Source organism: Palaemon carinicauda, chromosome 31, assembly GCF_036898095.1.
Source record: "Palaemon carinicauda isolate YSFRI2023 chromosome 31, ASM3689809v2, whole genome shotgun sequence".
NCBI classification, from domain to species: domain Eukaryota; kingdom Metazoa; phylum Arthropoda; class Malacostraca; order Decapoda; family Palaemonidae; genus Palaemon; species Palaemon carinicauda.
In genome coordinates this window covers 473,631-498,767 of record NC_090755.1, presented here as the reverse complement: position 1 = coordinate 498,767, position 25,137 = coordinate 473,631, and the positions used below count along the sequence as shown (strand labels likewise).

Sequence of the window (25,137 nt, the reverse complement as noted above, 5' to 3'; positions counted from 1 at the left end):
TTTAGTTAAAATGTCGTTCATCACCACGAGGACCATTTTACCGCGAGTGCCCCTTTTTCATTTTTTTTCATTTTTTTGCCAAGTCATTTTTCCGTAAGATATTGCCAAATAGTGTCGTAAAACTTTTGCTTGTTTAGTGTTGGAAAGTGTGTCTAGATGATCTGGCTACCCATGCGTGACTTTGTTTTTGTCAGATACGACGTAGTTATTGGTTTATTGGGTATTTAACTGCGGTTACCAATTTCTGTTTTTTTTCAATATTTGTAAAAATTACTACGTAGTAAGGAATTGCCGTATATTATTCATTTTTTTTTTCATGTTTATGTGTTAGAAAGTGTGCCTTGATGGTTGGGCTAACACGTGCATGTCTTTTTTTTTTATCTGAGATGCCGTATATTAGAATGTCGGGCATTTTACCGAGAGTGCCCCTTTTTCATTTTTTTTCATTTTTTTGCCAAGTCATTTTTTCCGTAAGATATTGCCAAATAGTGTCGTAAAACTTTTGCTTTTTTAGTGTTGGAAAGTGTGTCTAGATGATCTGGCTACCCATGCATGATTTTGTTTTTGTCAGATACGACGTAGTTATTGGTATATTGGGTATTTAACTGCGGTTACCAATTTCTGTTTTTTTTCAATATTTGTAAAAATTACTACGTAGTAAGGAATTGCCGTATATTATTCATTTTTTTTTCATGTTTATGTGTTAGAAAGTGTGCCTTGATGGTTGGGCTAACACGTGCATGTCTTTTTTTTTTATCTGAGATGCCGTATATTAGAATGTTGGGCATTTTTCCGCGAGTGCCCCTTTTTATTTGTTTTGCATTTTTTTGCTTAGTCATGTTACCGTAAGGAATTGGCAAGTAGTGTCGCAAAACTTATATTTTTATAGTGTTGGAAAGTGTTTCTAGATGATCTGGCTACCCATGCCTATTTTTTTTTTAGCCAGATATGGCGTATATACAAGTATGTGTTCGATTTTCCTGTGATTGCCATTTTTTCGTTTTTTCCCATTTCTTTCAAAATTACTACGTACTAAGGAACTATCACAGAGTAATGATTCATTTATATGTTTATTTGTCGGAAAATGTGCCTTGATGGTTTGCCTAGCACGTGGCTGAATTTTTTTTTTCTGAAATGCCGTATATTAGAATGTTAGCCATTTTTCCACGAGTGCCCCTTTTTATTTGTTTTGCATTTTTTTGCTTAATCATGTTACCGTAAGGAATTGGCAAGTAGTGTCGCAAAACTTATAATTTTATAGTGTTGGAAAGTGTTTCTAGATGATCTGGCTACCCATGCCTATCTTTTTTTTTTAGCCAGATATGGCGTATATATAGGTATGTGTTCGATTTTCCTGTGATTGCCATTTTTTCGTTTTTTCCCATTTCTTTCAAAATTACTACGTACTAAGGAACTATCACAGAGTAATGATTCATTTAGATGTTTATTTGTCGGAAAATGTGCCTTGATGGTTTGCCTAGCACGTGGCTGAATTTTTTTTTTTCTGAAATGCCGTATATTAGAATGTTAGCCATTTTTCCGCGAGTGCCCCTTTTTATTTGTTTTGCATTTTTTTGCTTAGTCATGTTACCGTAAGGAATTGGCAAGTAGTGTCGCAAAACTTATATTTTTATAGTGTTGGAAAGTGTTTCTAGATGATCTGGCTACCCATGCCTATCTTTTTTTTTTTTAGCCAGATATGGCGTATATATAGGTATGTGTTCGATTTTCCGGTGATTGCCATTTTTTCGTTTTTTCCCAATTCTTTCAAAATTACTACGTACTAAGGAACTATCACAGAGTAATGATTCCTCTAGATGTTTATTTGTCGGAAAATTTTGTTTACTTCTTTTTTGATTGAATATCATCAAATTTTTTTAGCTAAAATATTATATTGTTTTACATTTTTTTTTTTCAATTTTATTTCCCTTCAAAAAAATTTTTTCGGGTCAGAATTTTAATTTTATAGTCGTAAAATAATCGACAATTATCCAGCAACCCACCATACAATTTTTATGCATATCCAATAATAATTAGATTAGTAAATAACACCTTGAAATTGACATACCCTTCCTACATTTCAAGTGGCAGATTAGGGAGTCTGAGTCAGTGTGGTTGGCGGCCATTTTGTGGACATATCCGAAGCGTAAGCTGCCCTATCTATATATATTCTTGTTCCCTATAGAATTTGTGATATTTTGGTATATTTTTACCTGCATAAATATCATATATATTAAATATATGTATTTTTTTACGAAATTTCTAAGTACTCAAAAAATTACCTCTAGATATGGCCCCTGATATAAATATAATTTACAAAATAATGAAGATTTTTTTACATATTTCTATTTTAGGATAACATATGTTTATTCCCTAAAAAAATTAGCCACTTCCTATTTCATTTGGGTACCCAAAAAAAATCATGAAATTTGGACAAATTTTTTTGGCCAAAAAAAGTTACCCTTTTTTTCTCATTTCAGATCTTCACCTCCATGGGTCTGACTTCATCCAAAATACATCAAGATGTGTCCTAAACATTCAAGAATCAATTCCTAAAAGGATTTGTGTATATATGTATAAACTTTTTTTTTAAGAATTTTTATGTCAGGTCTTTTTTTTTCTACTTAATTTTTTAAAATATTTATAATAAATAGTTTTTCTGCAGATGAGTAGTATTTATCTTTACAGTTGTTTTAAGCATTCATTGAAGTTTTTTTTGGCAAAAGAAAAAAGGAGGTTACTGCAAAAACTGATTTTTCAAGAATTTTTTTTGGCGTCGGGGTCGTTCGCGTCCGAGTATACCCTTAAAGGGGTGTCCGAGGAGCGTACCTATCCAGGGTTAATGAAACATTATCAGTGCTGAGATCCAGATGTTGAGGAGCCACTGTCCTTGAGCTACTTACAATCACACTTGGAGTTTTGTTAGGATTCAACTTCATGCACCATGCACTAATTTTAGCTAGACCTCTATAAGTGATTCAGCAACCCAAGATCTACATTCAGGAGATGGAATTGATGCAAAGAGTGTAGCATCATCTGCATATGCAACAACCTTGCTTTCTAGGCCAAACCACATGTCATATGTATATAGTATGAAAAGTAATGGGCCAAGAACACTACCCTGAGGAACACCAGATATCACATTCCTGTACTCACTGTGGTGCCCATCAACAACAGCTTTTTGCAATCTATTATTTGAAGTTGAAGGAGTTTAGCATGAATATCCTTCTTGGAGCATAACCCAGCACTCTCCATCGATGTACAGGTTAATGCACAAGGGTTAACCTTGGTGCCTAATACTTCTCTTGCATCTTGGATTATTTATTTATTTATTTTTTTCCCCACAAGCAGGGTATCTTCGGTTCCTGAGGTTTTCACCTCCTCTGAATTTCGAAGACCCGTCATGCATGTGGCCAGGCTTCTTCATCGACTCTCCAGTCATCGCCACGTTCACGTATGTTCATCCCTCGTGAACGTACGTTCTTTGCCTACACTTCGTTTCTGCTACGGAGTGCCTCAAAAATGATGCTGCTGCTTCTGCCACTACCTCCTCCCTTGTTTAACGTTAAAGTATATAACTACGTTACGAGCCGTTTCTGGTTGGATAGGACATGCGCTAGTTGCGCAGGCGCCTGCAGTGGATCGGATCTCGGACACGGTTTATGGAGGCAAATTCCTTGAATCTGCTCCTACGTCTGTGTCGGGAGACATAACCCTATGGGTTTATTCCCTTGAGTCTAGGGGATTGAATTCAGTGCTCTGATGCGACAGCTATGACAAATTAGTTGCTAAGATCATCGTAGGAACCGGTCAACCCATGGATGGGTGACCTGAGATTACCAGAGGTTGTCGGCATCTTGCTTACTTTTAGTCTCCGTCGGCCTTTGCTCCTTCGGAGCTTTGTATTAGCACCTTCAGCTTCTATCCGCGGAATACTTTCCTGGAGAGACATATACTCCCAACCCTTCACTGGACTCGGTCTTGTTTGTCAACCCTCTGACAATGAGAATGACTCCCTTTCGTAGCTGGAGCTCTCCCTTCAACCAAGGTTGTTCGATAGGGGTAACTTCCTTTCTTGTCCTTGAGTGAGGTTTTTCCAGTACAGTAATGGATAAACCCCTCCAATGAACTAATCATCTCTTTTTGCCAAGGACAGAGAATCTGCATCCAGAGACGAGCATACACTACTGTTTCTTCCATCCTCCATAAGAGGGTTGAGAGCAGTTCTCTCATTATCCTCACAATCTGAATATCCGGCCTCACTGGAAGACGTGGTCCATCAAGACACTTCTACAGTCACTTCTTCCTACAGAAATCTCCAGTTTAAGCCTCTCATTGGGGAGTAAGTTTGATCTTCAAACTTTGTCATTCGAGGAGAAGGCTTACAGTCATACAAGCAGTTAGCCCATGATTTCCTGTACATGTTTGACCAATAGGACTCATACTCCTAGTCTTTTTTCCTGGACATCTGTCATCAGGCCTGTCATGTCAAGGTACGTTGCTTCAGTTTTGATAGCATCTCAAGTTTTCACAGGTGTTTTTACCCTAGGGTCAACCTGCTCATTCAGGTTTGGCCTCTTTCTCCCAAAACTTTGGGACGATTGGCTGATCCTAACAGTCGTAAGCTCTTCCGTAACAAGTCCTTGTAATGACCATGATCTGAAAATTGGCATAAATCTCATGAGATACCCGATGTCCGGATCAGATACGGGTATCCATAGACATGATTATCGGCCTGCTAAAGCATACGCAGGTTGGCCAAGCCCTTATCGGTCTCTGTCGAATCCAACCTCTTCAGGAACAGCCAGATCCTAAGTGCTTCAGCACCAGGGATCTTTTTTTTTTTTCTAGTTCTCTATGAGATCCCAGCAAGAGATGGGCCTGACAATGAGGTTGCCAGATAAGAATCTCATCCAATGAGTCGACCACCTCGTTTTAGGATTTGATGCTTCCTACAGATGCATCAAAGAAAGGGGAAGAAAGCCACATACGGTACGTCACGTCCTCAGGGCTAGCCAGAGCACAAATGGTACCGTCTCTTAAATCTTGAGATACAATCTTCCTTCTTTTGGGCATAATCTCCTACAGTGGCAGCAGATGTTTATCTCTTTTCCCGTCCATGGGAAAGACATCCTTCACCTGTTTTGGTCTCCCCTTCGGGTGATTCCTCCGACGGGATTCGATTTATCCACTCCCCATCCATGGGAGACTCCCTCCTCCAGCCTCTGTTGAGCAGTCACCCTACTTGCTAGAGGAATCGCTGATAGCACCGACAAGCATTGGTCTCTTCTCATGCTTGCGGGAAAAGACTCCCATCAACTGTTAGGCTCACCTTGAGAGATTCCTCCAAGTGGAAATGGTCTCTACTATTCCCCACCATCACTCTACGAAGCAGACCTCATCGGCTGCAGTCTTGTCTCGTGAAAGGAATCAGCTAGCCCATCAGACTTGTCTTGCCCAACAGATGCATTACCCCCAGTTGACACATCTGCAACTCCCAACAGAGAACCCTGGGAAAACTCCCTTTACGACACTATCTACTCTGATAGCCACATGTGAACATCTTTCACAAAGCTTAGCTTTGCTGCTACTCCACACCCGGAGATTATCCAGGTCCTCCTCTTCAAGGAGAGGATGTCTGGATACCGTCAATTTTCTTAGGCTTTTGTCTCCCAGCCAAGTGGGCTGGTTTTTTGTGTGTAGAATTGTGTAAGGGTTTTTGTCTCTACTAGAGGCAACTATTTCAGTAATAGTTCCTCATTTTTGCCTGCTGGAATAAGGCCGCTCTGGGTCTCAGGCGATGAGAGGCCACTGTTCGTAATTGAGCCTCTCTTTCAGACCGAAAGGTTTTAACTTTTCTTCTACGTTGCCATCATCTCTCTTCAATCAAAGTTTTGAGCATACCTGCCCGCAGTCTGAGGGGAAATCCCCTCCATGGGGCATGATACGCTTCCTTCGGTCCTAGAGAGCAGGTCTACCCCTGCGTTGCCCTCGGCCGAGAGAGTGGGCGTACCCCATGGGTCACCCTCGTCTCATTCACGACGAGGAACTGAGACCACTCGGCTTCTTTCCAAGCAGCTTGGACCCCAGGTTCAAGCTCTTCAGATTGGAAGTCGTTCGTAGTGTGGTGTGTGGCTCACACCAATGGCTACTATACCAGTAATTAACTATAGGGCCTACCTCAAGAAAGCTATAGTAACTCGCCCCTGAGTATTCGGCACTCTTCATCAGCCCGGGGAAGGTCAAAGAAGGGTCACCTAGAATACTTTCTCGGCTGGGATTCGCAAGGTCATGGACCAAAAATTGAATTCCGATCCTTATCATAGAGGTGACATAGAGCTCATAAAGTAGGAGCAGGAATACGCCCTTAACGTTTACAAAAGATACTTTGTGACGCAGGCCATGCCAATATCCATGTGAACTAAAGGCCTTCTACCCCCCACTTCCTTCAAGGTGTTACCCACAGGAACATGGAAATGTTCTCCATTGTCCTTGGAGTGGCTACACAATAAAAGGTTTATAACACCTCAAGCCCCTTGATGGACAAGTAGCTAATGGGGAGGGCAGAGTTTAACCATGGCTAAGACTGGATGGAATGACGAAGAATGACTGGCTCTTTCTATATTTTATCTTTCCCCTACAGGGCAACAGCTCCTACTATACTCTGCAAAGTGGACCTTCAGTGTCTGCAGATGGAATCCTTTCTCTTGTGTAACCTGGTATAGTTAGATATACTTATGTCCTCATAGCCTGGCCGAGGTGGGATTGGGTAACGCCTATGGTTGATTCTAAGATTACTATTTTTGTGAGAATGTTAACTAGACTAGTCACATGGCTAGTACAGTATTACACATTCACAAAAACTGCTCAGGCTGTTAACCGTGCATTGTACAAATAGTTTAGCGAAGTGTCAGGTTTTCTTCCTCTTACATGCTGAGCATGTACGGGAAAACCCTGAGTTATAGGCCGCACTTTGAAGGAGTGAGGCAATCCTTATAAATGGTGAGGATTTGTATTTAGTGTTGGAACAAATGACAAATTTGGCAGTAATTTATATGTTTCCTAACTATACAAACCTGTAGCTGTTTATAAAAATTGTCCCGCCATCACCTGACCACCAAGAAGTCCTGCCTGCAAAAAAGTGATTAGACAACACAGGTGTATGTGAGTGAGGTGGCCAGCTACCCCGCCTACTCCCCCACCCCCCACCCCCCGCTAACTAGCTGTAGGGTACTGTACTTTATACTACACTAAAAAGGCTTGTGGCTAGTTTCAGCTTTGCCAAAAGTATAAGTCCCTATAGATAGCTACAGCTTTGTATCATTAGGAAAAATACATTACAAGAAAATTTATTTGAAAGAGGCCATCTGCTATTATTCTTGATGCCCTTACGCTTATATGCAAGTCTAATGATTTTGCTAATCTACTCAAGACAAAAACTATTATTTATGATAAATTACTTCCAAATTTTTCATATTTGTAGTTCTTATCTCCCAATCTATCTACTCTCCTATTTGCATGCACAGTCTACAGAAATTATAAGGTGGTTTGGTGGAAAAGTGCTTGAAGGATCATGTGGCACTAAACTCTGTAACAGTAGGGTTACCCCTGGTCCAAGTGCCTTGCCATGGGCAATGAATTTCATAAATCCAATCCATTATGGATCAATTGGTTTGTCTATTGTAAGAGATGGGTTTGTATGAAGAGAGGTTTGCATGACAAAGATTGATTGCTGTTGGGAACAATTCTTGTATAAGAGATGAATTTCAAAAAAGTTTTCTGACTGAGGTTGATGTTTTGAACAATTTCTTTTTATAGATAAAAAAATTATGTCCAAAATACTTTTACTGTGAACTAGCACTGTTGATTACCTCTCAATTTTAATCCCAATTTCAACAGAACTAAAGCCTTCACATGTAGCTATTCGTGAAGCAAAAGCCCTAATTGAGGAACCTCTGTCCAAGTTGTTGAAAAAAGTTGGAAAAGTGTTGAAAGATAAGATCGACGAGGGTAAGTTTTTATGTGCTAATTTCTTTATAATTGATATAATCTTCCATTTATATTTTTTAATAATTTTATAATACTTGTAATTATTTAGAGACTACAGTACTGTAATTTCTATTTAATTTTCCTTGCAGAGATGAATGTTTACAGTTTCAAGACACGCTTATGTCGATATGCAGATGTATGTAAGACTAAAGATCTGTGTTCTAAATTCCATGATGCTGGAGATCGACGCAGGTGCCCGATCCTCTTCCGTTACAGGTATGTACAGTATAGTGGTACTGATTTTGACAGAGGTATAAGGAGCAGTATAACCAAATACACTAATGAACCTCCTTATGGAAGTGATTATACATCAAGGGAATTATTATTTCATATTTTCTTTTTCTGGTGTAGATGACCAAGTGGTAGGATTAGAGTTTGTAAAGCTCTAATCCTTTTGGCTTTGGCTGAGATGAAACAAAGTATGAAAATACATGCTTTCTCTAAATTTTGGGTTTGGCTTGGATAATTTGGTTTGATTAAATTTTCCATGTTAAAAAGCTATGAATTATTTCAATACTAAAAAGCTACATCTTTATTTTTGATATTCCCTTATTAACTCAGAAAAGGAATAGAGAATAGGGAAATAGGTACTGTAATGCCTCACAACATGAAATTGATTCGTTCTGGAGTGGCTTTCATAACGTGATTTTTTCGTGTTGTGAGTCACATTTTACATGTAAATCGCCTAATTCGTTCCAAACCCTAAAAAACACCCCATTAAATCTTATAATTAAGCTACAGTATAACCACAATGAAATACTGTACAGCCAAATATATTTGAACCATTCAATATACCTAAACTAATTGCTAAGACCCATAAATTAAGTAGTTATTAGAACATAATGTAATAATAAATGGAAAATAATACAGTACAATACTGTACAGTACATATACAAAATATACAGCACCATATTTACTGTACTATTATATTTACCCCCACTTTAGATTACAGGTATATTTTCTACTGTGTAAACCCATTTTCTTCAACTTTTTTAAATTGGTGACTATTTTATTCTTTGCCTGGCTGGCAAATCTCTTCTCTTAACATGGAACATTTTTCGCAAAGTGAGTCATAATAATATTTGCATCTCGTTTCGCAGCGTGAAAATTTCAAAGCATCTTCTTTCCTGAAGAGAAATGTGACTTTAATTATATTTTATTAAATGAATGAAAGTTATGTTTGAATAGAATCGAAGCTCATTGGAAGGAGTTTTCCCTATTTGTTTTGTAAAGTAAAAATCATTAATCATTCTGTACCCTAGAATTCTGTCTCTTCCCATTAATGGCATAGTCGTTCAAGCTATTAAAGAGATGTATGCAGAGTATATTCCCCCCTTTGAAAGTTGAAATTTATGATGTTAGGGATGAGTTTACTTTTCTTAATTTATTCAAAAATTTATTATCATTGGAAAATTTATTAGCAGCTGTTCACTGGAGTTCCAAATCAATATTTTCTAAAATGCTAAATGAAAAAGTCTTAGTTTATTAAGATTATTGGAGCTTATGCCCTATAGTTAGGAAAGGGATGTGTTACTTGTATCGTGGTATATTTTTTGGACTTATACAATTTTTTGCCTATTTTAAAAAATGCATGGTGGTTGGGCTTGGAGTTTTGAATTTAAGACTGGTGCCTTTGTTCCAAAGGGAAGTCAAGTCGTGATCGTTGTTGTTGAGTAAGGACTTTTCTTTATGAATGGTGTAGCAAAGAAAAGGAAAAATCGCTTTAATCATTCCAAAATCAAGCCTAACATGGATAATTATTTGACCATATGAGATATGTCAAAAAGTTTTGTAATGTGAATTTAACGGAATGATATTATTTCTATCACTTAATACCCTCTTAGTATCAAACCATGCTATTTGCAGGTATGTTTCACTGTAATGAGCAGAATATTCATTTTAAAATCATTTCAATACTTACCTGTGAATCACATAATTCTGGTCCTCCTTCAGACTTCCAGTGGTTGGGAGAAAGTTGAAAGGGATAGAGGCCTCCCATGACTTCAGTGATATGAAGCAATGAGTGGGCTTGATCCTAGGGGCTTGTGACCAGAGGATCCTTCCCTTACTTGGCAGAGGGAGGTCATTCGCTGGCAGTGGCTCGGAGGGGTTGGAATATGAGAGGGATAGAGAAATTTTTTTGTTGTCATCAAGGTCAAGAAATTTGCGCTTTGAAGAAACTAGTTATGTGATTTGTAGGTAAAGATAAAAAGAAGATAATTTTCTTGAAATTTTGTTGCTCTAAATTCCAGTTTTGTTTATTAAGTTAACTTTTAATTTTAAGTAGTTGATAAAAAGACAGGTTTTGATGAAGGAAAAACCTATGTTTGGGGAAGTGCTGTGTAATCTCCAAGTAGTTTCCTGTGAAAAGCTAGAACAGGGAATCCAAAACTACATGATTACCATAGAAATAGTCTCCCCTTTGGCCATTGTATCAATGTGCAAAGCACTGACTGTGAGTATAGGGGCGACCCTGGACTTTGGCCCCATGAGAAGTCATTTCTGCTTCTGCATGCTTTTCAGGTTTCATTGGTGTGTTGGGTACACCCAATATTCACTGTACTCCTTCATAGGCTGAAAGCTTTTCACCTGTGACCATGCAGACTGCTGACAATTGTTTGAACTAAGGAAGTCCGTTCCCAAAAATGGTGGAGACGACCCTCAACTCTAATCTCATTGACGAGATCTTCTGCCTCTATATGCTTTACCAGTTCCTCTGTAAATGATCTCCAGTGATCTCACCTTGGGCAGAGTAACATTGCTGTCTATGTTCTTCTGGAGAATACTTTGGTGCAGGTGGAGGCTTGGGATGGGAAGAAGGGGCTCGTTTCTTTACGGGTTGCTTTTGAGCCTGCTGCTGGATCTTACAGGCTATGGCTTTTTGAAAGGAAGCCTCCTTCTATGTTAGGAAATCCTTTAATCTAGTTCTCGGGAAGGGATGTGGCCATTGCCTCTGCATTGGCTTTGCCTTTGTCCACAAGGGCTTATGGGAAGAGGAATTTTCATAACAGATCACTGTACTGTACAAAAATTTCTCTACCTGTACTTTTTCCAGGTCAAATGCTGCCATCTCATGGCATCTCACCTCAAACTTTGCTTTAACATAGTTCTGCAAGGCCTCTTAGACAGATTTACATAGGACAGTTGCCTAACTACCACTGATGTGACCATCAGGGATCCCTCTATAGCCCCCATATCCTATGAAGCCACGGCAAATACTAAGTTAAGGGGACTGTCCGCTACGGTTGATAATACTGTATAGCAACTTGAAAATATAAAAAAAAAGTTATTGTTTTTAAGTATGCAGAAACATGTCGTACATGGTCTTCAGAGGTTTCAGCCAATTATTTCTGGAAATAATTAAGATAAAGTAGTCTTTAAATGATGACGTTATCCTAACTGCGTCGTCTGCTGACTAAGTTTGACAGAATTGTGTTGCGTGTTTATTTTTGCATATATACAGCGGTTTTTTCACATGCATTTCAAAATCTTGTACATCTGGCAGAGATGAAAGGCACTGGGATAGGGTAGGGGAATTACGATCTACGAGAAGAGTCAGACCAGCCAGGATCTCCAAAGATGTATAGAAGTTTTGATGACCTTGTGTTTACTTGCAGTTCGTATGTACATTACGTTTTTACAACGTTCTCGTGAACTTTATAGCAAGGCCAAAGTTAACTAAGGTCAAAGAAAGAACAAAATGTAAGCAGAGAGCAAAAAAAAAAAAAAAAGAAAAAAAAGAAGAAAAGGAAAAAGCATGAATATTCTAGCTAAAACTCTGGCACCTTTACACCAAGTGTATTAGTACACTTAGGGTTTAAATACCTTGTTTAGGGTGCCTTCATGTAGGAATAAACAATAAAAGTAAAAAAATAAGGTTATCATAAGAAGGATATTTTGATTTTTTCAAGAAAAAAGGGAAAATTTACAGCAAATCTTTGGGAGCTTATAACTCAAAAACATACTTATTGGCATGTCGGTTGCCGTTTCTCGGTTATTTATAGTTCAGATTTAGACAAAAAGATGCCATTGGAAAGAGGAATAAAAATCCCTTAATTTTGTGTGACAGATTTTTTATTTTCCTTTTTTTCATGATTTTTTTGCACCTGGAAGAAAATTAAAGAAAAAAAAGGAAAACCAAAACTCTGTCACACAGGATTATTTGATTTATAAAGTAGTTTTTATGGTATGGTTTTCAATACAATTGGTGTCATATTAGTGGAGAAATTGCTACCTATATTTTTTTCATCAAGATAATGATTTTTGCTAATATAGTAAATCTATTAAAGGTTTTGCTCAAATGACTTGAAATTTTTTTATGATGAATGTATTATATATATATATATATATATATATATATATATATATATATATATATATATATATATATATATATATATATATATATATATACATATATATACATATATATATCTATAACATTTAAGGAAATTATGTATTTTGAATAATTAGTACAAAAAATACAAGGCATAGCAGACAGTACCCTTAAACAAGGTCTGTTGGACACGACATTCTGCAATTATAAGGTGATCTGGGACTAAAGGAAAATGGTAACCCAATTGATTGGTACCATTCTGAGCATCTAATTTTTTTTTTTTTTTTTTTTAGGAAAAAAGACTTCACGAAACCCTTTTAGTTTCTTTTGGAAAGACTCCCAAATAGAGGCTACATTCTTTTGGAAGTACCTACCTCATTTGCTCAGATGCTGCTTTCACAATTTTGGACAAAAAGAAAGTTTTGTGACATGGCACTATCATTCTGACCACAGAAGCATCCAGCAAATATTTGTCTAGAAGAAAACTCCAAGCATCTGGTTCTACCTTTGCTAAGGTATTCATAGCAGACTTTTATGGGACCAGAACAATCTCCTTCGGGTTAAATGGGACATGAAGAAAAGTTCTCAAACTCAATGTCATTGACTAGCAAGTCCATATACATGTTGAGAAATGTTTTGACTCTGTCCAAAAAAGAACATCCAGCACAAGATCACCAAGGGTTTCCTACAGAATTCCCCTCCTTTACATCCATGGCAGAAGCTGCCTCTGCTGCATCCCCCTCTCACTACCAAGTCTTCAATACTTGGAATGGAAAGAAGAGTTGTCATTGCACTCTGCCTTGAAAGCTGGTAATCTGAAGATCCAGCTACAGCCGAATTCCTAGGACTGGAAGGGAGAGACACCATTGAACCTTCCTTGGAAGTTGGTAACCTGAAGGTCCAACGACACCCAATTCCACAGGAATGGAAGGAAAAGTCCACCCTGTAGCCTCTGTAGGATGCTAGTAACCCTAGGCCTAGCCACAGCTAAATCCAATTGACTGGAAGGAAGAACCCTCACTGAAACCTCCTTAAGAAGCTGGTAACCTGAAGGCCCAGGTGTAGCCAAATCCCTAGGCTGGAGCGGAAAGGAAGCGGATGGCAGTCCAACACTACCTGGATGGGTCATACTTTGCATTGGATGACCGTAGAGGGAGCAGATCGATGCCTCTGCTATTCTAACTATAAGCTAAGCATACATAGGAGACAAGAATACCAAGTGTATGCAGACCGGTAACCTGCTTAGTGAAACCTCAACTAGGATCTTGAGGGATACTTCTTTGAGAAGATTGAAGCCTCCTCTGAAGAGCCCTACAGTAAGGCTTCCTCTTCTGAGGAGTCCAGGTTGTTCTCAGATACAAAGTCTGGTCTACTATGACCCCATTTCTGAAGCTCCTTATTGCTGAAATTTATAGATCAAGGCTAACAAGATCTTTGAGATCCTTTTTAGATAAATACTCATCAGGCCCTGTAATCTTAGCAAATCTTTTTACCCACATTGAAAAGAGATAAAACAGCCATGGCTCTCAGGTTTTCCACCTCACGAACTGTATTCCGAGCAGAATTGATCCACTCCAAACAAATGGAACATTTTTCATGATTCCAAGCATCACATCAATCATCAAAACAATCACAATGTACTCAAAAACACTCATGACCTCAGTTCTGGTTAGCTGAGTTATCACATCCAACCTGGATGTCTTTTGGTTTAATTTTATTCGTCTGTAATGTGAATGTTTATATGAAAACAACGATAATAAAACTCTTCGGAAAGGGGTAGTATATAACCCATTCTCCCTCCTATCATGACCACATAACTAGCAGGTAGATAGGCTCACAATAGCCAGTCCCCATCAACTTCTGTAAGACTGGCTACAATCCATCCTAGATTGCCCCTTATATCACAGTTGACTTCATAGTTTACCAAGCCAGAGGTTATGGGAACAAAACATCATTAGTAAGCCTACCAAGTCTTAAAATAGGAAAAGATTTACCGTATTTCCCGTGTCATAAGACGGACCTTTTTCCCAGAAAAATGCTCCCAAAATTCCCCCTGCGTCTTAACACTAGGAAAAAGTTGCATTGGGGAGTTTGACAACTCTCAAACACCCAACTAATGACATACAAGCACTCGCACTGACCAGACATAAAATATAGACATACAATTATCATTCATATGTAATAAATAAATATATTTCTAAATTTCACTTCGTTTAATAAAGCACTATTGTAAGTTATTTGTTTATATTTGTGATCAGCTGATAATTCGCCAACTCCTTTTTACCAACAAACATTCCAACTAGCGGTCTGCTAGCTGACGATTCTGTGCCATATTAGTTATTTATGCAGTATTTATCTATTTTCTCATATTTTGTGATAAAGCAATATTTTGATAACAGTTTTGTTGCCTGAGTTCCAAAATACTACAAATAGACTGTTGTTGAATATGACCTTAGTAAAAACATTTCACTGTTAGTTGAGTGCAATGTTACCAAGTTAGAAGAAAAATATTTAGACCTAGAGTCCCATACATTAGCTAAAGTATTCCACCTAGAGGAATATCTAGAGACTTCTTAGATCAATAATTATTTTGTGTGGAAATTAGTAGGCTATATGAGGAATTTGGGAAATATTACTGGAATTTCACTTCCTTAACAAAAGTTGATTAAGAACATTTGACAACACTGCATTCATGTAAACAACACTTGAAACATCGTGACGAAACACTAAATGTGTAGTTGAGGTGGCAACTATGACTGCTTTAGAGGTTTCTTACAAGAAAAATGTAAGAAAATTAGGATAACCAGCATGCAACTATTTAATATTAACTTAAACCTTTCATAGTACATCCAAAATATGAAAATTTACTTTGCCTAACAAAAATCACACAGACTAGGAATTGCTGTTTGGATAGTTTGTAAAATCCTCAATTTCTTTTTTTTTTTCCAAAAACTGCTTTGCTAATTTAAGGGTGCGTCTTAGCACTTGTAGCGTCTTATGACACGGGAAATACGGTAATTAACCTTATATGATTCCATCATATCACCATTCTCTGTCTCCACTACCCATATCAGATGTATATGGAAGGAGAATAACGCCTGTAATGAGGGATGGCTGCCTGACCAACCCTCACTTATCATAGCCCTAGATGTATGAGGGGGAAAGCAACCCCTCTCCACTATATTATTATTATTATTATTATTATTATTATTATTATTATTATTATTATACTACTTACTAAGCTACAACCCTAGTTGGAAAATCAGGATGCTATAAGCCCAGGGGCTCCAACAAGGAAAATAGCCCAGTGAAGAAAGGAAACAAGGAAGAAATAAAATATGTTAAAAATAGTAATAACATTAACATAAATATTTCCTATATAAACTATAAAAAACAAGAGGAAGAGAAATAAGATAAAATAGTGTGCCCGAGTGTACCCACAGGCAAGAGAACTCTAACCCAAGACAGTGGAAGACCGTGGTACAGAGGTTATGGCACAACCCAAGACTAGAGAACAATGGTTTGATTTTGGAGTGTCCTCCAAGAAGAGTGAGCGGCCTACCATAGCTAAAGAGCCTCTTCTACCCTTACAAAAGGAAAGTGGCCACTGAACAATTAGAGTGCAGTAGTTAACCCCTTGAGAGAATACATTCAAGTATATGAGAATACCTGTACTGTTTAATTAATAGGTCATCACTTTAATTAACAATCAATTACCTTATTATTAAGGTTATAAAGGAACTTTAATAAAGCTAAAATACCCAATTGAAATGGTTCCTTTCTGTGACTCGCAGTACATAGTAAAGACCTCACTTTTAGCTGAAGAATTTCAGCTACTGATGTGCTATGTCAAATTCTAATGGGCCTGAACTTGAGGATCTCCCTTATACACACCGAATCTGTTCTCTACACATTGATACACTGGCCCTAGAGCAGGTAAAACAACATTTCTTTGGTATTTGTGTTGTACACTATTGGATTCCCTGTTCTAGCTTTCAGGAATGTCCTTAGAGACCACACAGCACTTTAACCCCACAAAAAAATTATGATTAAGAGACAAGAAGATGGTCTAATTCATTATTAGACCAATAGGAAAACGTTTTGATTTTACTGCTGAAATGACTCCTTTATTACTTCCTCAGCAACAACATTTTATTATAATCTTTAGTAATGCATAGCTGAATAGAAGTCAGTAAAATGTACATGATTTAAGGCTGTACATTTTGGCAAAATAAGGTTTTCAGTCACTGAAGATTCATTAGAGAGGATGCTAGAAATGCTTACCTTTGCTCATTCTGTTTTAGGGGTGGTTTCTTAAAAAATTTAAATCAGTCAGTATGATTTTAAATTTCCTCACGTGTTTGACCTGCACCATTTCTAATTGTGCTTCAGAGGCTGCTAGAATGTTTTATGATTTTATGTTGAATAGAAGAGATCCCTTAACCTTATTCTTTATTAAAACTTTCTGATGCTCAAAGACATATTTGTTTTTCAATATTAGTTTCTTTTTTGGAGTCTGGCAGATCTCTGATATAGTAAACCAAGTGTCCAATATGACTCACTTTAATACCATAAGATCTGTTACTTATTGCTCTTCATTAACTCCTTGTAGCTCATATAGCTGAATTATGTGCAGTAAAATAGTAGCTCATATAGCTGAATTATGTGCAGTAAAATAGTCCCCTCTTAGTTTCGGAGAATCTACGACCACAAGAATAACTCTTGTAGCTCTTTGAGCTACTAAAGTCTTGTGTCATCATCCAAACCCTGATATACTACAGTAGTGGTTTGGAGACTGCACAGGCTTATATGGAACAAAGAGTTTTGAGGGCCTCTAGTTTGTTAATTTTGTCCTCAAAAAGAAATTCAATTGGCAAACTTTATCAACTTAGGTACCAAACTTGTTGTGAATGATGTGGTACTAGATTTTTTTTTATTGTTAGTTCAAAGGTGGATATGATTATCACATTTTTTTTACAATAGGATTTTGTAACATTAAGGGTTACATTCGGCTTTTGAAACATTCAATTAGACATCCTCCGAAGATGTTATTACATGTTTGTTTAAAGCTTTCATTTTATCATCTTAAAAAGACTCCTGAAAATATTTTAATTGATTTGGTTTTTAATATTGTGTAACATATCCTAAGATACCATACATAAATTACGAGAGACTAGCACAATTGATATGAAGGAGTTAACTGTCAAAGACATTCCTATTGGTATTAGTCTGAAAAGAGAATTATAGTCAATTCTTTTTAGTGAGACAGATTTACACTGACTCGCGGGGTGCCCTTTTAGCTCGGACAAGTTTCCTGCTTGCTGATAGGTTGGACAGGATAATTCTAACATAGCAGGAAACTTGTCCGAGCTAAAAGGACACTGCTGCAAGTCGGTGCAAATGCGTCTCATTAAAAAAATTGAGTATAGTGACTTGCAAACATTATCTAAATGTGCAAGTTTGGCCATAATGAATAGAATTTTTTATGCTAACTAGTTTTAGAGCTAAGAATTATGTTAACATAAGGAATCTTCCTAGGAATTGTGCCAGTCCATATTACCCTTTTAGAGAAGTTAAGGTATACTTCAATGCAACAGTTAGTATAAGAGGTACAGTACCTAATTAGATTTGTACCATTGAGTTTTTTTTTTTTTTTCATAAAAAAATCAATTTAAAATGCAGTGTTGTCCTTATGAAGCTCATAGTTCAAGGTCACAACATTTTGGGTAAGTCTGTCTTACCTTTATTGAAAGCCAATGCACATATCAGAGCGAGAATCACATCTTTTAATTTTTTTTTTTGGGAGGGGCCAAAAAAAAAAAAGTCTACAGAAAGAAGAAATATTAACAGAATGTGATGGGGGAACTAACTCATTTTTGATAATCATTTGAAAGACCCTTGTAGAGAGAGAGAGTATGTGTGTGTTCCTGCATACATACATTCAAAATACAGTACTGTATAGAGAAGAGAGAGTGTATATGTGTGCATACTTTCAAAAGGAGAGTTAAGTGAAAGATACATACATACATACATACATACATATACCAAGGCACTTCCCCCAATTTTGGGGGTACCCGACATCAACAAATGAAACAAAACAAAAAAGGGGACCTCTACTCTCTACGTTCCTGCAGCCTAACAAGGGACTCAACCGAGTTCGGCTGGTACTGCTAGGGTGCCACAGCCCACCCTCCCACATTATCCACCACAGATGAAGCTTCATAAGGCTGAATCCCTTACTGCTGCTACCTCCGCAGTCATCTAAGGCATCGGAGGCAGCAGCAGGGCCTACCGGAACTGCATCACAATCGCTCGCCATTCATTCCTATTTCTAGCACGCTCTCTTGCCTCTCTCACATCTATCCTCCTATCACCCAGAGCTTCCTTCACTCCATCCATCCACCCAAACCTTGGCCTTCCTCTTGTACTTCTCCCATCAACTCTTGCATACATCACCTTCTTTAGCAGACAGCCATTTTCCATTCTCTCAACATGGCCAAACCACCTCAACACTTTCATATCCACTCTAGCTGCTAACTCATTTCTTATACCCGTTCTCACTCTCACCACTTCGTTCCTAACCCTATCTACTCAAGATACACCAGCCATACTCCTTAGACACTTCATCTCAAACACATTCAATTTCTGTCTCTCCGTCACTTTCATTCCCCACAACTCCGATCCATACATCCGGTTGGTACAATCACTTTCTCATATAGAACTCTTTTTACATTCATGCCCAACCCTCTATTTTTTACTACCTTAACTGCCCCCAACACTTTGCAACCTTCATTCACTCTCTGACGTACATCTGCTTCCACTCCACCATTTTCTGCAACAACAGACCCCAAGTACTTAAACTGATCCACTTCCTCAAGTAACTCTCCATTCAACATGACATTCAACCTTGCACCACCTTCCCTTCTCGTTCATCTCATAACCTTACTCTTACCCACATTAACTCTTAACTTCCTTCTCTCACACACGCTTCCAAATTCTGGTACAGTATCATCCGCAAACAACAACTGATTTACCTCCCATTCATGGTCATTCTTGTCTACCAGTTTTAATCCTCGTCCAAGCACTCAAGCATTCACATCTCTCACCACTCCATCAACATACAAGTTAAACAACCACGGTGACATCACACATCCCTGTCTCAGCCCCACTCTCACCGGAAACCAATCACTCACTTCATTTCCTATCCTAACACATGCTTTACTTCCTTTGTAGAAACTTTTCACTGCTTGCAACAACTTTCCACCAACTCCATATAACCTCATCACATTCCACATTGCTTCCCTATCAACTCTATCATACGCTTTCTCCAGATCCATAAACGTAACATACACCTCCTTACCTTTTGCTAAATATTTCTCGCATATCTGCCTTACTGTAAAAATCTGATTCATACAACCCCTACCTCTTCTAAAACCACCCTGTATTTCTAAGATTGCATTCTCTGTTTTATCCTTGATCCTATTAATCATTACTCTACCATACACTTTTCCAACTACGCTTAACAAACTAATACCTCTTGAATTACAACACTCATGCACATCTCCCTTACCCTTATATAGTGGTACATTACATGCACAAACCTAATCTACTGGTACCATTGACAACACAAAACACATATTAAACAATTCTTAAAATATTTTATTTTTCCTTGTTTCCTTTCCTCGCTGAGCTATTTTCCCTGTTGGGACCCTTAGGCTTATAGCATCCTGCTTTTCCAACTAGGGTTGTAGCTTAGCATTTAATAATGATAATAATAATAATAATAATAATCTCACCAACCATTCAATTACAGTCACACCCCCTTCCTTCAACATCTCAGCTCTCACACCATCCATACCAGACGCTTTATATATATTCTGTGTTTGGAAGAATAATCTTGTTAATTATCACTAATGTGATTGTGCTAATTGGCATCTGTGTATTACTCTTCTTTCCCATTGAAAATTTGTGATTCAGCATTTTCTTTTCCAATGTAAGATTTATGGAAATAGAAAAAAAATTTTTACGTTTGCGTCCTAATTCCTTGTGTTGGTTAAGGTGATAGGTTAGTGGTCATAACTATAAATCTAAATCATTTGCCCTGTAACCTCCTTTCTTCCCATGCTTCTTGGTATATGGTTGGTGTTATTCCCTTGGAGGTGGGTGCAGAATGGCAGGTTCTATAAATTTTTTTTATCAATTTTTCCGTCCGTATTTCGGTCGTCAAGTTGGTGCTTGCAGTATATAATATTTTCTACTCCAAGGTATGTAAATTATTGATTTTAAAATTCAAATTGATCAAATTGTGTTACTACAGGTGTTCTATATGATGTGTAGTAATTTTTTATAATATTTTTTTATTATTTGCCTCCCATTTAACTGTTTCCCAACATTTCTGCAGTTTGCAGGTTGAGCGTATCTGATGATAACGGTGGCCTCCCGGGCAATTTTTAAAGATCAGGAAATAGAAGTAGCACTTGCAAAAACCCCATGATTTCTGAAACTGGAATATTAATGAGTGACATCATCCAATGTTGTGATATAGTGTCATGTGTCCCAATGCCATTGGAAGATACCTTCAAATCTGTACCAAAGGATAATCATGAAATGATCAACTGTGGGAGCAATACTGTATAAATTGTTATAGAAATTACTTAACTTTTTTAAGTGTAAACTTGGTTATATAATGGGGAGAAACTTTGGAAGTGTGGTTTAAAGGTTTGAAGGCCACTCATGAATAGCAGAGGCAAGGGACAATGACATTGCCTTATCAAGCAGGACAATGTCCTAGAGACTGACTATATATACATATGATCAGCACCCAAACCCCCTCTCCACCCAAGCTAGGACCAAGGAGGGCCAGACAATGACTGCTGATGATTCAGCAGATAGACGTATAGGCTCTCACAAACCCCCCATCCTTAGCTCACAAGGATGATGAGGTTGCAGCAACCAAAGAGTTCTTGGATTAATTACTTTGACGGATATTTAACAATTTTTCTTAAGTTTGAATCAATAATCCTTAGCATTTATTATAAGTGAATATATTAACCAAATTAAATTGAGATATGTTTTGATGTAGAAGTAGATAACTGATTTAAAGGTTTAAATGTCACTCATGAATGACAGAGGCAAGGGACAGTGACAGTCTCCTAGGGACCCAAGCCCCCTCTCCACCCAAGCTAGGACCGGGGGCTTGGGTCAGGCACTGCCTGTTTATGACTTAGCAGGTAGACCTGTAGACTCCCCTAAACCCCCTATCCTTGGCTCACAAGCTCACAGGGAGGGTGAGGTTGTAAATGCTACAAGAAACTATCAAGCTTGAGTGGGGCTCGTACCCCAGTACTGCAGATCGCCAGAAAGATGTTTCCTGTAGTCTATGTCATGTCATTTTTGTTGATAACTGTATTTTTGTTTGTTAGATTAATTTTTTCTGTGTTGGAGTGAATATTTTTTTCATTTTTGAAATTTGAATAGAAATTTCATTCTAATAAATGTGAAATATTTGTTAGAATATGTTGTATAAGATTGTTATTAAAGGCAAAACTGTGAGTTTACAGTTGTAAATATGTGTTTAAATATTTGAATAAAGTACAAAGATAAGTAAAAGTGTTTGATTTTGGTCCGTAGTACCCCAATTTCCCTCAACAACAACTTCATAAATCTGAATCGTTGTTGGTTTTCACCTTAGATTCCCCTGCCTTCACTCATCTCTTGGTACCAGGCATGGGGTGGGAACATCAGCGAGAAAAATTTTTATTATTTTCTATTTAGGTCATCTAGTGGGCACTTGCACTATTCAATACAAGGTAGGTATGAAAATTATTTATTTGTTTGGAAATCCTGTTGATCTAAGTTTGTTAGTACAAGCATTGTACTATGTGAGAGCATATGACCAAGATTCACGTAAGTATTATACAGTGTTAGTTTGTTTTGTGGTAATATATTGCAGTATGGTATTTATTTTATTTTTGAACAAAACTAATCATCTAAAACAATTTTCTTAAAGAAATATATAAAGCTTTGGATCTTTCTTCCAAAATGGTAAGTTTTAATTGGGGTTCCATGACCTGATGTGCAAGGATGTTCACTACCTAACATTTAGTGGCATTGCATATCATAGCATTTGGAAAAGGCTGCTTTTGTTAGTTCTTGCGATCATAAAGATTTATATATACAGTGTATATATAAATATCTACAAGTCTGACAGTGTCCTTTACCGGGAGGGATGGAAGGAGAACATGTAGATTGCAAGTATCACATGTGCCAAGCATCTTCAACCCCTGTTTGTGGTAGCTGGTTGGTAAGGATAGGGACAGAAGCAAATTTTATTTATGTATCTATTGCAATATTGTTACTTTCTCTTAAACTAAGATGATAATATATAATTTTATCTATTGTTTACAGTGATGAAATGTGTACAGAATTGGAAGAGACTGGTTCCTGTGAGGCCAAAGACAAATGCTCTAGTGCCCATTCACCAGTGGAAATCCTCTTCCACTGCAAGAACTTCAGATCAAGTATTTGCCGTGGCTGGAATCAAAACCGTGCTTGTGACAAGGTTGGAAGAGTTTGCTCATATTTACATCCAGGTAATTGTATTATTATTTTATTTTTTTTTTTTTTGTAGACATTACATGAGTAAACCTCTGATGCAGTTTTATATATTCTTATCATAGAATTCACCCATTCATGACCAGCAACAAAGTATAAGCCTCTATGTGCAGCATTGTGTGATGAGCGCAGTCTTCGACTTCGAGAAGAAAATATTTTTTCTCCTATACCATTTCATCAGTCGTCGTGTTTTCAGATGAATAGTTCTTTTTTTGGTACATCAAGGATCATCGTGGATTTTCAAGCTACTTAATGAAGGATCTTTTAATAGGTTGTTCAAAGTATTTAGAGTGTAAGTCATGGAATAGTAACAGCTCCAATGTGCACAGTAATGACTTTGAGGATTTCCAGCAGTAATTTGGTACCTATTTCCCCATAAATATGCTCTTAGATTAATGATGCCAAAACTAATATCCTGTTGAATATATGAAAATGTATATTAGGGGTTCTAAAATAACCTTTTCAATGGAAACTAAGTACATTTTTTGTTCTTAGTCCAAAGGTGCATAATTTGGGTATGCTGTACATGTTTTTATAATTATACAGTGATGCCAGATAGATTTATAAAGATACTAGATTCTTTTCAGAAAATATTGGATATTTAAACTGGAAATTACTTTTCATCTCATGAAATATTGCAGCTTTTTATTTCACCATTTTAAGCCTCATGTAGGAAATATTCCATAGCAGCCAAGTGAAATTCATGTTGAAAAATATCACTCTCTATTGTTTAAGATACCACATAAGATTACATTTTGGAGTAATCAATTTGTATTTTTTCGAAAACTTCTGTATTCACAGTAACAAAGTAATCTCTCAAATTTTAGGGGAAAGTACATACATACATAAACTCAGGCACTTCCCCCAAGTTTGGGGGGTAGCCGACAGCAAACAAATGAAAAAAAAAGGAACCTTTCCTCTCTACGTTCCTCCCAGCCTGACAAGGGACTCAACCGAGTTCGGCTGGTACTGCTAGGGTGCCACAGCCCACCCGCCCCCGTTATCCACCACAGATGAAGCTACATAACGCTGAATCCCCTACTGCTGCTACCTCGGCGACCGGAGGAAGCAGCAGGGCCTACCGGAACTGCGTCACAAACGCTCGCCATTCATTCCTATTTCTAGCACGCTCTCTTGCCTCTCTCACATCTGTCCTCCTATTACCCAGACCTTTCTTCACTCCATCCATCCACCCAAACCTTGGCCTTCCTTTTGTACTTCTCCCATCAATTCTTGCATTCATCACCTTCTTTAGCAGACAGCCATTTTCCATTCTCTCATCAAGGCCAAACCACCTCAACACATGCATACCCATTCTAGCTGCTAAATCATTTCTTACACCCGTTCGCACCCTCACTACTTCTTTCCTAACCCTATCTACTCAAGATACACCAGCCATACTCCTTAGACATTTCATCTCAAACACTCAATTTCTATCCCTCCATCACTTTCATACCCCACAACTCCGATCCATACATCACAGTTGGTACAATTACTTTCTCGTACAGAACTCTTTACATTCATGCCCAACCCTCTATTCTTTACCACTCCCTTCACTGCCCCCAACATTTTGCATCCTTCATTCACTCTCTGACGTACATCTGCTTCCACTCCACCTCCTCAAGTAACTCTCCGTTCAACATGACAATCAACCTTGCACCACCTTCCCTTCTCATACATCTTTTAGAGGAAAGTGAAAAGGCTATTTCCCGTCAGAAGCATTTGTGATTGTTTCGATATTAATCAAAACCTATTTATAGGGATTATACTTTCGGCAAAGCTTGAAGACTAGCCATAAGACTTTTAGCAAGGCATAACCACCCTACCACTAGTTGGCGGGGGTTAGGAGGGGTAGCTGGTTACCCCGCTCACACGCAAACTGTGTTGTTTTGTCACTTCTTACTTTTGGTTTGGTGAGAGTAGACCTTTGTCTCTCTTTCCACCCCAACCTTTTATTACTGGCCTTTGATTTTTTCCTGTTTCTTTACTTTTTACTTGTGTTTTTATATATATTTAAACATTCATGTGATGTTTTTATATATAAACATTCTTTCATCATTACAGTGTAAGTGTTGGTGTTTTCGTGTCAGCGTAGTGCGACGTATTCACGATGGCAGACAAACCTTCTCTTAAGTTCT

The 25,137-nt window shown here is 37.7% G+C and overlaps 1 protein-coding gene across 1 annotated transcript in view; it reads left to right on the top strand.

The window, feature by feature from the left end:
* The window catches only part of LOC137624225 (uncharacterized), a 185,376-nt gene that overhangs the window by 111,043 nt on the left and 49,196 nt on the right, over nucleotides 1–25,137 (top strand). The window contains exons 10-12 of the mRNA XM_068354726.1: nucleotides 7,900–8,010; nucleotides 8,139–8,265; nucleotides 22,793–22,977. Coding sequence (XP_068210827.1) covers nucleotides 7,900–8,010; nucleotides 8,139–8,265; nucleotides 22,793–22,977 — 423 coding nt within the window. The remainder of the gene's footprint in view (nucleotides 1–7,899; nucleotides 8,011–8,138; nucleotides 8,266–22,792; nucleotides 22,978–25,137) is intronic.